At 37.7% G+C, this 18,019-nt stretch overlaps 1 protein-coding gene across 1 annotated transcript in view; it reads left to right on the plus strand.

Moving 5' to 3' along the window:
* Positions 1 to 18,019, plus strand: part of LOC139712997 (mannosyl-oligosaccharide 1,2-alpha-mannosidase IA-like) — a 78,506-nt gene that overhangs the window by 1,599 nt on the left and 58,888 nt on the right. Inside the window, exon 2 of the mRNA XM_071624776.1 lies at positions 5,801 to 6,016. Coding sequence (XP_071480877.1) covers positions 5,801 to 6,016 — 216 coding nt within the window. The remainder of the gene's footprint in view (positions 1 to 5,800; positions 6,017 to 18,019) is intronic.

Raw genomic sequence — 18,019 nt, forward strand, 5'->3', positions numbered from 1 at the left:
TGTTTTGGATATCTTGGCCATTTCAAAACCAATTTTCAGCAAATAAATGCTGAATTCCTCGTAGAATTACAAGATGTACAGTACATGCTCTTTCATATTTCAAGAGGTTTCTCATTATCTCACCAAAAAATGTTAGAAACCTGAAATTAGGTCTCAACCAAAACTATACAATCCCTTTAATACCACAGACAGTTACTGACAGGAGTACATGTAGTTCTAGACAGAAAAATCTGTCTGTTCGGAAGAGTTTTGTAACAATTGACAGTTCAACAATTGACAAAATTGCGTTCCAATCTTTGATAGTTCTTGAAATGAACAAGTACTTGTAGTGCTCAGTTTTTGTTTGTTGCGATTAGGATAACGCTTGATGAAGGCGACCTCCAAAGAACTCTTTGGACTGGATGCAGGGCTTTTCAAACTGGGATGGATAGGTGACCCACAAGCGCCTCACTGAATGTGAGGATGCGTCCTACTCAGCGTCGGTGTTGCAGCAGTTCCCAGCCCAGCTCATACAAGTGTACATCATATCAGTGATGCTACTGTGCCTAGAATAATCCCCTTTGACAAATCGCGCTGCTCTGTTTTGCACCTGATGGCTCTAGATTCCAATCTGTCCATCAAAGTCTGAGTGTGAGTGTGGGGGGTCACAAACTGTTGAGCAGTACATATTGTATTACAATGTATTGATTGCTGAAATACAGCTTGTGTACAAAAAGTGTTTGTACATCCTTTGTATATGTGACCCGCTACAACAAAATTATCCTAAAGTCGGGCAAGGTCGATTATTTGAAAATTGCATGATATAATCCCCTAATCTTTCTGCTTGAAATTGATATATAACACATTTTATAAAAATAATCGGCTGCGGAGATATCGATGTTTAAAAGAGAGCATGTCGAGACGTCTGGAAAATCACTGTTTCGAGAAAAGCGCCCTAAAAGTCTTCCTTTCGACGCAATCGCGATCAAGGGACACGCAAGTCAGTTTTCACCTCTTGACAATAGAAGGTAAGCCCTAGCAACCCCCGAAGAGTTCATTCAAGCACATCAGCGCTGGCGGTCTCCTCACCAACCAATCAGTGACCAGGATGTGAGAAGCGGCTGAGCATAGCGCACCCCGCCCGCAAGCACCAGTCGACTGGGCAGTGTGCGAGCTTCACGCTTCGGTTAGCAGCAAGCAGCAAACTGACCAATGAGATCACTCTGGTCGTTGTTAGGGGCGGAACCTATCTGTGGCGCTCAATCCAAATTTTCGAACCATTTACTGCTTCGTTGAAACGCCAAAAAACATGGCTCAGAAAAACGCTATTTTTTGGTCTTTCCTTTGATCATTTTGCTTCAAAATTTCGACAGATGATAGAAGACATGTTAGACTCCACTAATATATCAAAATCAGAAAAGAGTAAGTTTTGACCAATTTTAATGCTCTGACTTCAAACTCGATTTTCACGGCTTCGACCGTGCTCGACTTTTGGACCTTTTTGTTGTAGCGGATCACATATGTACCTTGCAGGATGTTTTATAAATGCATACTGTACAACAGATGTAGTACATGTAGGTGCTAGTGACATTTTTTTTTTTTTTCTTTTTTTTTTCTGAGTTTCGGAGATCATGACAGATTTTCACAGTTTGCATTAAAGATGATTACAAGACAAAGGCATGAACTCATTGCGGGCCCATGGACAATCAAGTACTACTCCTGAAATGTAGACACCAGGAATAAAGACCTTTAAGACTTGGTAGCATGAGAATACTGTTAAGTGGGAAGGCTATCCAGGCTGGGATACTTCTAGAGTCTCTGTACTGAATAATGATCACTGATCTGTATGTTTGAATGTGATATTTTCTTTGTATCTATTATGGTTATGATATTATTCTGTTTACTTTAATGTATAATCTTTGTATATCTGTGTAATTCGACTTTTAGTCGCCCACTCAGATTTTTTTGAATAAAGACCTTTAGCCAATCAATCGATCAATCAATCAATCAATCAATCTATCTACAATGTATCTATCTATCTATCTACATAATCTATCTTTCTATCTATCTATCTATCTATCTATCTATCTATCTATCTATAGATCTATCTCTATGTACAGTTTTGTATGTACACCGTGTACATGTACAGGTGAAGTATTTGGGCTGGAATGAACAACCGTAGTGTTACCCATGGGCATACGCTTCGATGCACATTATGTACATACAATTGTACGTTTTATGTACAAGTTGTGAGTGTAGTAATAGCTGACTGGCGCTATTTGTGGTTTTCAAAATGTACAATGTACAGCGTATCTACAATTGTACATGTATAGACATTTTGTACCCTGATGGGCAGTGAATGAAGGCCGATTCAATTGGACCACCCATGTCTCCCGTCTTGACCAGGTCTTTCAGGTCTTTCAGCTGGAGACATCCCCAGCTTCTTCTTTAGGTAAAGCATACACACCTTGTCTCCAAGCCGAGAGTGTTTTTATACCTGAGTGAGAATAAAGTGCAGTACATGTAGATGTACAGTAGTAGAATGCAGAAGTTACTTGAAGTTTATTCGGAGGCCTTATCCACTTATTTTCACAAAACCAATAATATTGGTTTCTTCCTGTGCTTCTAACCTCTTCATTACTCGACAGGATCCAACACTATGAATGTACTTTGTACACTGTAGTGTTGAGGGGACTCATGAGTGTCCTGCACAGTGAAGGCAGGCTGTGCTTTCAACAACACTTGAAATTTACAGACAGATGAGGTCATAATATGATGTCAAGATCCTGCCATACTGGTGTTTAGATGCTTGCGTTACAACTGTATGTTTGTTGAAGAGGGGAACAAAACCAAAACCTGGTAGATTTGGTCTCCAAGTCAAAAAAGAAAAAAAAAGAAGGTCTGGTATTTAATTGAATAGGATGGACTTGAAGTGGCTTGTTTTTACAATAGTTGTACTATGGACGCATTGTTTGGATGTCAGTAAGCAAGTACAAGACCAACCACTTAATAATACTTGTAAGTCCACTCCAAAAGAAGTATAAAGACATGTACAGCTGTAGGCAATGAGGGTAAAGTGCCTAGTGTACTCTAAAGGGCAAACAGCTGCAGCCACGGTACTCGAATCAGAGTCTGTGGTCCTGTCCATTGAACTGGCTGGACTTGTCGTTTCTATGCAGCATTATAGGCAATTTCGTTGCTGTTGTGGTTCAGGGTAGAAGACAGTGGTCTCTCTATCATGAGGTACACTTGCACATGTACATTGTACCTGGTTCAAGTCCACTGACTACAGCATAAAAGTGCCAGGACAGGCAAGCCACTCTGCCCTCAAAAATGTACATTGATAGTGGCGGTGATCACAAACTGTTAAACTCATTGCTTATTGCTTATTAAATCAGTGATGATGATTTGTCAGTACACTCAGTGGTGAGAATTCAAAAGATTAGTGTGTACATGACTTGTGGTGACCCCACTTTTGACACCAGTGAAAGTGAGTTGACTGGAGCATTTGATTCAAGTCCAAGTGAGCATTCAAATTAAAGTTTTTGGAGGGGGAAGTCCTGTGGCATGGGACTTTCTCATGACTTGGGGGCCTAATGTGTGGGGCATACACTGCAGCATCATAGGCAGTATTAAAGAGAAAAGGAAAAAAGACCGTAGGCCTCCAATTGAAGATGATCTTATTGTTATGGTTTTAGATATTGCATGTGCTTGCTCATGGAAGAACCTCTGTACCTGTATTAGCTTGTACATGTACAATACAGCCATAGAATATTTATTATTTTGAAAAACAAGACAAAGATCTGAGAGGATTGGAAAAGGACAGAGACATGATAGGAGGGGTGTTCCAGAGTTACTCAAGCCACGTTAGAAATTACCATCTCCTCCATGTAATCTAAGCTCTCCGTCATCACTAAACCTGATCAGGTCATGTTTATTCTGGAAAGAGAGTATGCTTTACTCATCAGACTTGGCTCTGATTCATGAAATTTTATCGCTCAGCGTTGCAGGTCGAAACTGTTGTTTTTGTTTTCTCTGTTCTTACTGTACCTCTTCTGCTCCTTGCACGGTCTGTGACACTTGCACCAACACATACACACAGCTGTGGTCTGTAAAAAAATGATATATTTTAATCTGGTAATGGTGCTACTGTTGGCTCACCTCTTAAACTCTACTATTTGTGGCACTTAATTTTGCGGGTTGCACGAAGAGGCGCTGCGTGGCAAGTGGGGAATTCTGTCTAGATGTGTGAGAGCGTGATTTGAGAATACAAATACGACTTGAGAGAGGGCAAAGCAGTCCAAACATATTAAGGAAGCTGAAATGCTTTTTTGTTGTTGTTGTTGCTAGCAGTCTTGTAGGCCCTAGTCCCTTACAGTAACTGTAAGCATAGTTTGAGTGAAATCCATGTAGTATCATTTCAAGCACGGTGTTTTCTTACTTGATCAAACCAGTTACAAATTGTTGAGATTTCGAAGGGAGATGCTGCTATTTAAAAGAAGTGACATCCACAGCAATGTCACCAGCTGTCAAAACCCACTACAATTTGTTGGTACATTGCCCAAACAATCAGAAGAGCTGAACATTACATGTTGTATGTTCTATCATAAATTTGTTCTACGTAATCCTTGACATACATCGTTCCTAGAATGGGCATGTTATTCACTTGTATTTCAAAAAGTAATGCTGTAATTATTGCTGGGCAGCCTTGTGCTGAGATATTTGCACAAAAGCTAGCTCTGTATGACTCTTGGTACAAGTGTAGCATGATGAAATTTGGACTCCAGTGGTCTTTCACCAGAAAATTTTATCCCAACATGATGAATCACGTCAGCGGCAAGTTGGTATCATTTCATACAACTGTAAATCAAAGTGGTAAGATGTTGATAATTGTAGGTATACATTGCCAAAAGGATTGTTGCTGGTACCTGTGTTTAATGACCACCTCCCCACAACATCCACAACAGATATTCCTGTGGGTACAATGTATGATATCCTGCATTTATAACCTACAGTGTACATCGTGCACAAACTGTACATGTACTGCATTCTGTAGATCTCCGACTCCACATGGCCTCTTGAGAAAAATTCCTACAACTTTTAAGTGGTCAGTTTCTGACTTGCAAACAGTGGTTCAAGTGGGAGTTGTGCATAATTTACTATGAGTGAAGTGGCTTCATTACGATTTATTGCTGTCATGCTAAGCTATTGTAGTTCAGTAGCATCTTTCTGTAATATTCACTCACCCTTACAACTTTACATATATACAACAATATGAGTACAATGTACAGTTGACTGTGTACATGTGTAAAATGTATGAATGCACCAAATGGTTTTATTCTCTCAAAGCTATCTCTTTGCCCAAACAATTGTAAAGCATATTAGTACATTTGTACATTATGTATATTTGCCTTTGCAGAGATGTCAGCTGTTACCTTTTTGTTGTGTGAAGTACTGTTTTGTTTTATGCCGAAAATACTGCAGGTGTCATGGAAAAATACTATTTTTCGCAATGTTACTACACTGTATACGTGTACGTACAATGTATGTCTATTGCAGGAAAAGTACAAATACTGTTTTTTCACCAAAAATACGCTGTTTTAGCCTTCAGAATTCTGCAATCCCTGTCTTTGTCATAAATTGTGGCATGACGTATAAAGGCAAAAAGTAATGATTATCAAACCATTATTATTGTTTAAATTATTAGTGTATTCATATTCTCATTGATATTTTTTATCATTCTCATAATTTATAATTACAATCATTGTTATTGTAATATCGTCATTATCATTATTCTGTTGTTCTGTATCCTTTCTCCTAGATGATGCTACATGCATGGAATGGTTATGTAACCTATGCCTGGGGAGCCAATGAGCTGAAGCCGATCGCCAGGACAGGCCACTCTGCCAGCATCTTCGGCCGCTCGGCCATGGGCGCCACCATCATTGACGGCATCGACACGCTGTTCATGATGGGGCTGAGAGACGAGTACCAGAAGGCACGGGACTGGGTAGCCCACAACTTCAAATTTGATGCTGTAAGTATTCCAAGGGGAAACCGATTTACAGCTATGAGAATGAAAGGGGGCCTCTGCATCTATTGAACCACACTACAACTGTATCCCATGTGAATGTGTTTTTTACATTCCCGATTTTCAAAAGAGCAGAAATAACTTACAGCTCTGGAAACAGCTAGGGCTTTGAAAAACTATTGATGTGTACTTTGCCAGCCTTGGCTAGCAAATTATATGAGTGCAAGTATCTGTGCACTCTACGGTAGTGTCAGTAATTGTCTTTTTTTTTTTTTTTGAATCATCAAGGTCATTAGTAATAGAAGAAATAGTAAAATTATTGAAAAAGCTGTAAAACCAATAATAATCTGATATACTATGTTTTGTTATTATCATGATGATGATGATTATGATGATGATTATTATTATCATCATTTTTATTGTGATTATTATCATTATTATTATTATTATTATTATTATTATTATTATTGTTATCATTATTATTATTATCATCATCATCATCATCATCATCATCATCATCATCATCATTATATTGATTGTTATTATTGTTGTCATTGTCGACATCATTACTGGTTTTATTTCTATTGTTACATGGCATCTTCTCCTGCATCATCTCCTGAGTAGAATCTTCATTGTCTTTGCACTGTTCTCCCAGAGTGCCCTGCTATGATCACTCTTCCAGTATTACCAGGTACACTTGTACCAATTTGTGCACTCCAGATCAAGAAGAGTGTACTGGATATTGAATGGTCTTGTCCAAGGATGAATGCACCGCACAGGATTTGAACCCACAATTTTTGTGGTAACAATTGTCCAGGATTCCATTTATAGATGGAAATCATCACATCAAAGTCTTTTACACAAATCTCAGAATGACTGAAGTCGCTCATGAATACATCTGTACATCTATGAGAGACTTTCAAAGAGAAGTAAAATCCATTTCATGAAGTCTCTCATAAAGTGTGTCTCATGAGCAAAAAGTCTCTCATAAGACTTTCTTGAAACGGACCCCAGGGGGGTGTTTCATGAAGGAACTTGTCGGATAAAATATCTGACAAGTCAATTATATCCGACAAGTTTTGAGAAACTCTTTAGTCTGGGGGGTGTTTCATCAAGGAGTTCGTCGGAGGTTTTCACCGACAAATTTGAAAAGCTACTGAAATCCTTGCGCCTGATTGGCTGATTGCAAATTTGTCGGTGAAAACCTCCGACGAACTAGTTGATGAAACGCCCCCCTGGGGGTTGTTTCATGAAACTTTTTGTCGGTGATTTACACCGACAACTGTTAAAAGCTACTGAAATCCTCGCGTCTGATTGGCTGATAGCAAATTTGTCGGTGAAAACCTCCAACCAACTCATTGATGAAACGCCCCCCTGATTGGCTGATTTCTCTAAACTTGTCAGATATTATTGACTTGTCGGACATTTTATCCGACAAGTTCCTTCGTGAAATGCCCCCCAGAACTCTATCCATGGATGATACCACAGTGCTCTCAAGTATACAGTCATAAACTGGTCAGAAGTTACCGTAATCTACACGTATTGCATAGATCTCTCCTTTTTGAGATATGAAACACTTGAGAAAGCACCTGATAACAGCATATCATATAAATTATTCATACTTCATATTAAATGTACGGTCTATATAACCTTGATAAAGGGGTATCAGATGTGTACATGTACTTTACTACTTGCAAATTGAGTACCGTAGCCCTCCATTCTTTATAAGTCCAATATTTGTATCTTTTTTTTCTTCTGTTTAACTTGGTGTAGAAAAGTGGTCAAGGAGATTTTTGAGAGCAAGTAGCGTGTTCAAGGTCTTCACTACACAAATGAAGGCACTGCTTGGGCTATTCTTTGTAGGTTGCCACCATCCCCATAGGTGGGAGGGGGGGGGGGGGGGGAGTTAGCAGGTTACTGGTGCAGAGACTCCAACCCCAAGCACCTTCTGATCTGGAGATTCTCCCGCCCGAAACCCCTAGCAAACGGGAGACTCCAAGTTGATGTGTGCGAAGCACGAAGTTCCTAGGGTTCTAGATGTTCTCTGGTGCTATCTAAGGCTTATTTTTTCAACATACGATAGCAATAAGTAAGAAATCCTTTCCACCGGGAGACACAGAGCCAGGGCGGGAGAAATCAAATCTCCAGCGGGAGAACGGGAGATTTTGCAAAAATGGGTTTTCGGCGGGAGATCTCCCGTCGAAAACGGGAGAGTTGGAGTCTCTGCTGGTGAGCCCTCCCTGAGCTGCATGTGGCCATTGGGTGCCCAGAATGAGAGTGCCACCGTAGTACAGTATCTTTCATACCACTTTTACAGTAGCAGTGGCAGGGCAATTACACGTGTAGCTGTGTATCAAAAGTTGATCAGGCACTTGAGTGTCTGTCTGTCTTTCCACTTGTAATTTGGCATACGTACTGTATACGCCGAATATTTCGCAAATTTCGCGAGTGGGGTGTTATTCGCGAATTAAAGACACATGAAAATATTGACTGTGATCCCGATGTGAATGTTATGTACGCGTTTACATTTCTCCGTTCAGTACAGGACTCCACGATCGCGAATTTAACCACTCGCGAAATCGTTGGGAATTCCCGATTCGCGAAAATCTAGACTCGCGAAATATATGGCGTATACAGTATTCTGTTGGTTTCAGTTTGAAACACTGTGCACCCATGTGCTTGTACAATGAAGAGGTCAGAAACAAAATATTTGAATTCAAGTACATGTACATGTAGTAAATGTGCCACATTTCCTAATTGCCACTTTGCTTTCAACTTCATCCAAGCCGGGGTGGGGGGGGGGGGGGGCATGTCCGACAAATATATTTGTCCTTGTCTCCCTCCCCCCCACCCCCCATTAAAAGGATTGAAAAATATCATATTTTAAGTGCAGTATACATGCAGTGAATGGATGATTTTGCTCTGAGCTTTAAGATACTGTGTACAAGAGATGTACTGTACATGTATGCTATAATGTAGAGACCAAAATGCGCATTTCTGCTGCAGAGTGATTTCTCAACCCTTGCTGGTCTTTGTGTAGAGTACACATCACCATACAAATTATAGAGAAAGCAAACACTGCCACTCCTCTTCTGGTTGAGTATAACCTTTGGCCTTGGATGAGACTAAAGGTCATTAATCGAAACACAAATCTTGCAGCACGTACTTTACATACTAAAAGGTACAAATACAATTTTACAGTGATCACCCATTTATTGGGATTTACCTTAAAGGGACTGTGTAGTTTTGGTTGAGATGGGGCTTCAGGTTTCCAACTTTTTTGGAGGAGATGATAAGAAATCTCTTCTGAAGTATGAAAGAACAGATAATTCAAAGATAAATTCAAAGTCTATTTCATGAGCATTGATTTTGAAATGGCTGAGATATCCAAAACAAAGCGATCCTGATTAAGAGTGGGACCAACCTTTTATTAGGATCACTTTATTTTACTTTGTTTTTGGATATTAAAATCAGCCACTTCAAAACTGATTTTCATCAAATAAACTTTGTATTCCTCTTTATAGAATTATATGCTCTTTTAACGTTTCATAAAGTGGTTTCTATGTAGTATCTTGCAAAGAGTTAAAGGGATCGTATAGTGGGTGAGATAATTAGAAACCTCTTATGAAATTTGAAAGAGCATGTAATTCCAAGAGGAATTCAACGTTTATTTGATGAAAGTTGGTTTTGAAATGGTTGAGATATCCAAAACATGCTCAATATCATGTGGGTGGATTGAGAAGAAGAAGAACAAGGGGGGGGGGGGGAGGGGGAAGAGAGGAGTACACGTACACATGCAGTGTATGTTGTCTACCAAGGAGGTCATTTTAATATACAATGAACATTGTACAACCTCCTACTGTGGCAACTCCTTCGTTTCAATAATACTTTTAACTTGCAGGGGGAGCTGAAAATAATGTGATTATAGTAGCCACTGTGTTTATTCAGAAGAGCTTTAATTTCTTGTACTCACCAGTCTCTTGCGCGGGGATATTTTTCTCCCAGTGTCTATAGCTAGAGGGGTAGTGATATAATACAATACACATGTCCCACTTCGTGGAATTTTGTCATGGTGTACAGATTGGTTTTACATACTTCACGTTCACGCTCTCATTGACTCGGTTTTGCATTAACTTCTCAACCGCCTGTGGATATTAAACTGGTCAAACTCAAATGTTGCTTTCTGTGTGCTGTACAATATGGCAAGATCATCAGCTGCATTGATCTGTGCTCGATGAAAGCATGCAAACAACAACAACAGCAAAACACAATTTAAAAAATCAATTTCTCATGTTTCTGCATGCTTTTTAGCAGAAAATTCATGTGAAAAGTAATTTACAGTGTACTTTATACAATATGTACACATTATATACAAATTATAGTCATCCATGCATATTAAAGTCTACCTCGCATTCATTTTATATTTAAGTCAAATAATTGGCAAAGTCAGAGGTCTTATCAAGTCCTTTTCTCTCTATATTCTGTTGATTCTAATCCCTCATAAGTCAAATTTTCTTGAAGTCAAAGCTATTTCTTCCATCCAAACTGATTCGACTCAGGCAAGGTTGACTGTATGGTTTGCACTGTGCAATGTTATCTGGATTCACATTTTGACCTGTAGTACTGTATGTTGTACAGGAGGCGCACAAGCTCTTGAGTTCTGATTTCTTCATGCAACACGTACAATGTCCAATGTACAAAATAACAGCTAATGTTCAGGCGAGACATGCCCTAAAAACTTTATGAGAAATCCATTATTCTACTCACTCCAAATTTCAGCGGTCGTTTTTGCTTTGATTTCAGTAATGTCATAAAAAAAGAAGATCTTCCCTTGAGCTCTATTCCCTTGAAGGGTCGACTTGAGGTGGAAGATTAAACTTTATCAAAGCTTTCTATACATTGTACCTCAAGTACGAGTGCATATAAATACATGTACAGCTACAAACAATGTGTGTGTTGTTTTTGTACATGAACTCAACAAACTACAGTGGCAGATCCAGGGGAGGGGCACATGGGGCGTGCCCCCTCTTATTTTTTGGTATTAACAGAAAAACAACAAAAATAAAAAGAAAAAAAAATCAAGTGAACCTCGGAAGTAGCACTAGAAATATTTTTAGCGCCCCCCTTTACAGAACAGAATCCCTCAGTCCACCCCTATTGCAGTGTAATACACCAGATTTCCATTGATTTTCTTGTTCAGTTTTATGTGATTCACTATTGGTTTCTACCAAATATTATGCATTGAAGCTGAAAAGCCTAGTTACACTGTCTTTCTGCACATAAATCTTTGGAGACAATAAAGATGTCAGAAATATGATAATGATAGAATCAGATACTTTGATAGGAGTCATTTTACTGTGAATCATAAATGCTGTACATTGATTTGTTCTGAATAATTTGATGACTGCGTAAAGTGGAATTCAAGTATAAAAATGATACAATGTACTTGTACAACGAGTAAGGTGAGGTGCACTACATGTATATATATGTATGAGCTGTAGCACTGAATGCCTGCTTTGAGGAGAAATTGTTGTTTTCGTAGTGATGACCACCTTAATGAAATATTAAATACATTTTGATTGATGAATGCCATCAACCATCAAACCCCAGACAACACATTACCGTGGTTTGGGGCTGGATTTCTTCATCATGATTTTGTTTACTATCTCAAAGATACAATTTTTCTATGCAAATCCCTCTCTCACTTGAACCTTGTATTGGTCATCATACCAGATTGTTAATTTTGGTTGATTATCAAATACCTCTCCAATCACTAAATTCGTTTCTGATCTTTGATTGGCATTACATTTTGAATTTGATTTAGTATCATTTTCTCTTTTAGATTAGCACATTTTTGTATTTTCCCACATCTTGATTTGGATAATGGCTTTGAATGGCATCTGGAATGAGCAGTGGGGGTCTCATTGACCACAGCAGATGACCACAAAAGGGCAATAGTTGGCTGTGTGGTTTGTCCACCTGACTCAACAGTGCAAGGTCCCCTGGTCAATTCCCTGTGGGATGTTCACATGTACTGTAGGCAAATGCGAGGTGTTAGCCCTGAGTGCCTTATCTGGATGTGCAGAATTGAGTCATGCAGTCTTATCGGAGGAGTAAAGAATTCCCTGCAACTTATACTGGTTGAAAACGAGAGGCATGCAGTTGGTTTTATTTCACTGTGCATATTGATTGTGTGCATACATTTTAAATTCCTTTTGTATGATTATTCGCCTTTGTACATGAGGAAATATGATTTCATTCATGCAAGCCTCCATTCTTAATTGCATGAAGTGGTCATTACTATGTATCAGATTAAATGTACTTAGATTAAAGACTATTTTGAACATCATTAGAATTGTATGTCACATGCAGTAATTGTGAAATTTAGTCATGAACACCCTTGGCTATACCTTTGTGTGTACAACTGTATGAATTCAAAAGCATGCCAATATTTCCATGTGCACACAATTTAAACAGGGTGCACTCAAACTTTCGCATCCAGCACATCAGCATTAGCATTGCTGCAAGTGGTCAAAGCTGAGTATAAAACCTAAACTGGAAGCAATCTCGCCCTGACTCCACAGGCTGAAGAAGTCCAGCAGAGCAGGGCTTTAAACAGTACTGAAAGTCTCACACATGTGCAATTAATTTCTCAGTTGAATGTGTGTTTGTAAAGGGGCAAGTCCAAGATAAGGTCCCCCCAGAAGGCAAAATTTCATCTTTGCTCAATATTGACATGTTTGGTATCATTTTGAAGCTTATGAGTTGAAGTTTTGATTTCCATGGAGGAAAAAATTATATTACGTAAATTTATGCAAATTTCAAGGGCTTCATTTGCATAAATGTGAAACACAGCGTTACGTATGGGACATTTATAAAAATTCATATCAATTCAAAGGAAAGCAAATGATATTTGATTAATATGTGGACAAAAGAAGTTCATCAAATAGTTTAACTTGGTATGAAAATTTAGGGATTATGCAAATGATTATGCAAATTAGCTCGTGTCCTATCATGAGATGTCCCATACGTAACAAATTGAGGTCATTTTTTTAGGTTTTTTCTGAAATTGCTAAGGTTATATTAATGCCCTTTTGGAAAGTTCTAATTTATCGTTTAGAGAAATTAACTACCATAGAAAAAAGAAAAAACAGTAAAAGGAATATTTTTTATTAGGCATTGAAATAATGTTACGTATGGGACAAATGCGTTACGTATGGGACATCCTCATACATAATGCATGTGAATGCATGTAGCTAGCTGTGAAGGTCTCTCAGTACACAAATGGTAAATCATCCTGAAGAAAGCATCCCAACATTGTAGCTACTTTTTGAGTTATAGACACTTTAAACAATACATGTATTTGACTGAACAATTTTCAGAAAGGGGGGAGGGGAAAATGGCAAAATACACAATGAAAAATCAGCATTAAAGGGATGGTATAGTTTTTTGTAGAAATGGGGATTCAGTTTTCAACATTTAATGAGATGATTGGAAACCAATTATATGAATTACTAAAGAGCATACAATCCTAAGACTAGAGGAATTCAAAGTTTAGTGATGGAGATCCAATTTGAAATGGTTGTGATATAAATATTAAAAAAGAATATAAAGTAAAATGATTTTTTTTTTTCATTGCAAGTGATACACAAATTGTCCTTTAATATTCAGGTTTCAATAATAGCCACGACAAAATTCATGGGTATACATACTGAGGTGTGACTCGAATCAATGACCTGATTGCTAGACAGACATCATATATCTACTCGATCACAGGGGTTCCACGCAGCAGGTATTGCTTATTTATGAAAATTAATATTTCTTGTGTCAAGTTGTTTTTTTATTGAAACGAAATGGCAAACTGCCCTTCATCAATGGAAGTAAACACTCTAAACTATTCAATTTTTCAGTAGTAACTATCCTGATAAAAATAGGGCATACATACTCAAGTTGGTCATAAAAATATAGAATATGATTAAATATGATTATGATGGTAAATATTTGGGGAATATTGTTCCCTTGTCAATCTGGATCAGTACTTGAGTAATTTCAACTGATTCCATTTCAATAATTATGCAAAAATTTGTTTATGGGCATTTTGCAAAATTATTTTGCTAAATACCCATAAACATGTCTCTCCACACACTAAACGAATGGGGGACAAAGGGCATGCATACTCAGGTTGGTCATAGAAATATAAAAATATGATTGAATATGATTAGGATGGTGAATATTTGGGGAATATTGTTTCCTTGACAATCTGGATCAGTATTTGAGTAGTTTCAACTGATTTTACTTCAATAATTATGCAAAATACCCATAAACATGGTTCTTCACACACTAAACGAATGGGGGACAAACTGTCCCATACGTAACTGTCCCATACGTAACACGTCATGTCTGTCTTTAATTAGAACCTGTAATTAGAGCTTTTTGCCTAATGACACGAAACTTACCTGTGATAATCTTGAGTGTTGTGACTTTCATCACAGTGAGTTACAAGTTGTAGAATGAAATACTTTCAGAGAGTTTTGAGGTTGAAAAAAATGTTCAAAAAAACAATATTTTTCTGGTCCCATACGTAACGGCACATATTTTCTCTTTTAGAATATAATTGTGAAGGTAATTTTTCTCCATTTTTTGCATGATTATACTTCTCCTAGATATCAATCACCATGATAAAGTTTAATATGATCAAAAGCTATTAGCACAATTTTTCAGGTCATAAAAGTCTCTGAATGTCCCATACGTAACGCGCGTGTTATCTTGGACTTGCCCATAGACACACACAAAAAAAGGGGAAAAAAGAAAAATTAATCATGGTAAGAGTAGTCTATCAAACAGTTTACAAGTTTACACAAATGAAAGTGGGTTCAATGTTTTGTTGTAAATCACTGCATATGTACATGTAAATCATTGTAGTTAAATTCAATTGTGAAATCATCTATTGGCGGTTTCTTGCTCAACTCTGTTCAGGGCATTTGAATTATTGTACCGTAATATATTTATTGTTTTATCAATAATATTTACTCTGAACACTCAGAGAGTACATACAGTTTGTACAAGTCTGTTTCACACCAGTACGATAATATGCATGTAGCCTGTATAAATTTGAAAGTAAGTACAAACATCAAGATGAGAATTTTATTGAGGAATCCATCAAAAGGTTATCAACATGAAGCTACATGTTTTTTTATGTTTTCATGGATCTGCAAATGTTAGCAAAGGGCTTTAAGCTCCTGAGGATGACTAGCATATACTGCTGTAGTCCAGTTGAAGCCTGATCAGTTCAATTTAATAATTGAAAGGAAAACAAAAAATCCCAGATTGAGGGAACAGGGCAGTCCGCTCATTGTTTACATTTTGGTTGTAATGCAATACGGAGTCAGCACTGCGCCCATCCTGAGTGTTGTAATGAAAAGGCATGAGTCGACACACGACGGCATGGAGTAAACACGTCAGGCGATTGACACGGCCATTAGAAAATTGCGAGGATCTAGCAATAACGGGATGGGAAGTCTGCTGAAATCCAGTTTAACAGCCACAGCATGTCTCACTGCTAGCAGAGTCTCAGTGCCCTTCTTGAACAGACTTTTGAGCATAAAGGAAAAGGGAAATCCGCCTTACTATTAGACATGCACAGGCATGCTGTACCTCACATGAAAGCAGTAAGAGTTCGCAGAAATGACAGATAGTGAAAATACAAGCAATTAAGTTGGACAAAAGTTTGCTAATATTTATGCCAATGTGCACATTGTATGTCCATAAAATGTTATTGTGTGTCATTCTCAGGGCTTTGAATAATTTTCATACAAATTGTAAATCGAATCTTTGACTGAAGACAACAACAGTATTGGACGAAGTGCTCTGGTTAGAACTTGTCATTTAATACATGGGTCTCCATGAAGAACTCTTAAAATACAGAGTGTATTTTGATAGCGATGGTTACTGAGTTACCTTCCCCTAGCCTGAAAGATATTTAAGAATATGATATCTGTGCAGACTTTGAGAGGAATGATATTTTTTAAATCAAAGTAGTAAGGTTTGAAAATTGGAGGCATTTCAAGGAAATTCAGAGAAGCTATTTTCAGAGGGCAAAATTTTGGTTTGGTTTGTACAGTCGGTGTGATATACCCAATAGTACATTATAATGTATGTATGTGCCATCATGTTTTGATGAGCTGCAATCATTTGAAACCGTCATACAATTGTCATAAATTTACCAGATATGCCTGAAACTTCGTCAGTCTCTTGATCTTGTTACAATGCTGTGAATTACAGTGTATACATGTACCTGACTCTATGGTTCTTGTAAAAATCTTCCCTTAACCTTCTCAGCCCCACATGCTCAAAATGCAATTTGCTGTACAGGTGTACAATCAGTTGTACAATGTCAATGTAGTGGCCTACATTTACAATGTATAAGGAAGGAATAATGAAAAGTTGTCTGTTATTTTAGCAGTTTATTGTTTACATTTTTTGGTAACAACATTTTTGTGTGATTATTTGCTGAATTCATTTACTGATTCTTATATGGCAAAACTGAAACATCTTGATAGAGGAATAAACTTGAAATTGTATATTTCCAGACAACAATATCTGGATCCCCCCCCCCCTGATTTTGCAGAGTTTGAAGAATATTTACCAGTTTTGTCTAATCTGTCTCTAATATAGGATGGTACATGTATGCAGTGAAATTGAAAGACCTGTGTCAGTTAATGATGACAACATAATTTCCTTTAATAATAAAACTTTTACAGGATTCTAATAGGTTGATAATGAAAGTAGTGGAAAGTGAGGAATAAATCAGCAAAATATGAGTGGAATATGGGATAGGAAGCAGTTTGCAGTGATAGCATAGATGTCCATGGTCCCCTAGATCTCAGCTGAGTGGTCTTCAGCTGTTGTATAGCCCTGCATTCTGCTCATTTGTTTCACACAGGATGTGCCTGTAAATTAACACTTCCTTCATCAGAATGTGCCCTTCTTGTCGCTGCTTTCACTATTGTATACCAGGGACTCTTTATTCTTTAGATACTGTGCAAGACATAGAGAGAAAAAAAAATAAAGACAACAAAATAAGTTAATGGAGGAGACTTTCTATGTGCAAAGCAAATCAGCCTATGTTAAATTGACTGTTCCTTATGCTTGATTTTGCTGTTTCACATTACAGACAAATCAGTTTTTAACCTTTTAAGTGCATATAGAAACCAAAGAAACTATAGCTTAATAGGAAAAGTGATACTGTACACCTGCCCCTATTTCGTACTTCAGTACGAGAGTCAATTGTAAGACCAGGGTCCCATTTCATAAAAGATGTTTAGGATAGCAACTCTTGCTGGAATGGCAAATTCCCATAGCAACAGCCAATTAGGAAGCTGGATTCTTGTCGTTACCATGACAATTGCCATTCCAGCAAGAGTTGCTATCATATCAACTTTATATGAAATAGAGCCCCTGATGTCTGTGATAAATATTGGATAATATTAATCTTATCCAAAATCATGATAAGCTGACAATGATTACAGTGTATACCAAGGAACAATACTTTTTGATGTCACTTCTACAGTGTACATATTGCATTTTCCATGGTCGTTATATTTGCAAAGATGTGAAATTACACAAAGCCCACCCCTCAACACATTCATGTAGTTGTTTGAAATAAATGGATAAATGTGGGATGTGGCAAATTCTTGTGTAAAATTATCTGTAAAGTGAACTTGTACACTATAAGTTGATGATTTAGTGCGATACTGTACATGCAACAGTAAGGGGAGCGTGCACTTGCTAACAGGAACTACCAAGATGTGATAATATCTGGTTTCAGAAAATAAAATGTAAACCATTTTATATGTTATTACTATTTCAGCATTCAACTATTTGGAAGTACAGTAGCATACATTGTACTTTCAATTAACAGTGTAAATTGTGCAGATTTTGAGCTCAGGTGTAAAAGCAAGGATCTGATTCAGATGTTGTGTGTGTGTGTGTGTGTGTGTGTGTGTGTGT

The sequence above is a fragment of the Diadema antillarum genome, unplaced genomic scaffold, assembly GCF_040938485.1.
Source record: "Diadema antillarum isolate AM-2024a unplaced genomic scaffold, OU_Dant_1.0 seq00001888_RagTag, whole genome shotgun sequence".
Taxonomy (NCBI): Eukaryota; Metazoa; Echinodermata; class Echinoidea; order Diadematoida; family Diadematidae; genus Diadema; species Diadema antillarum.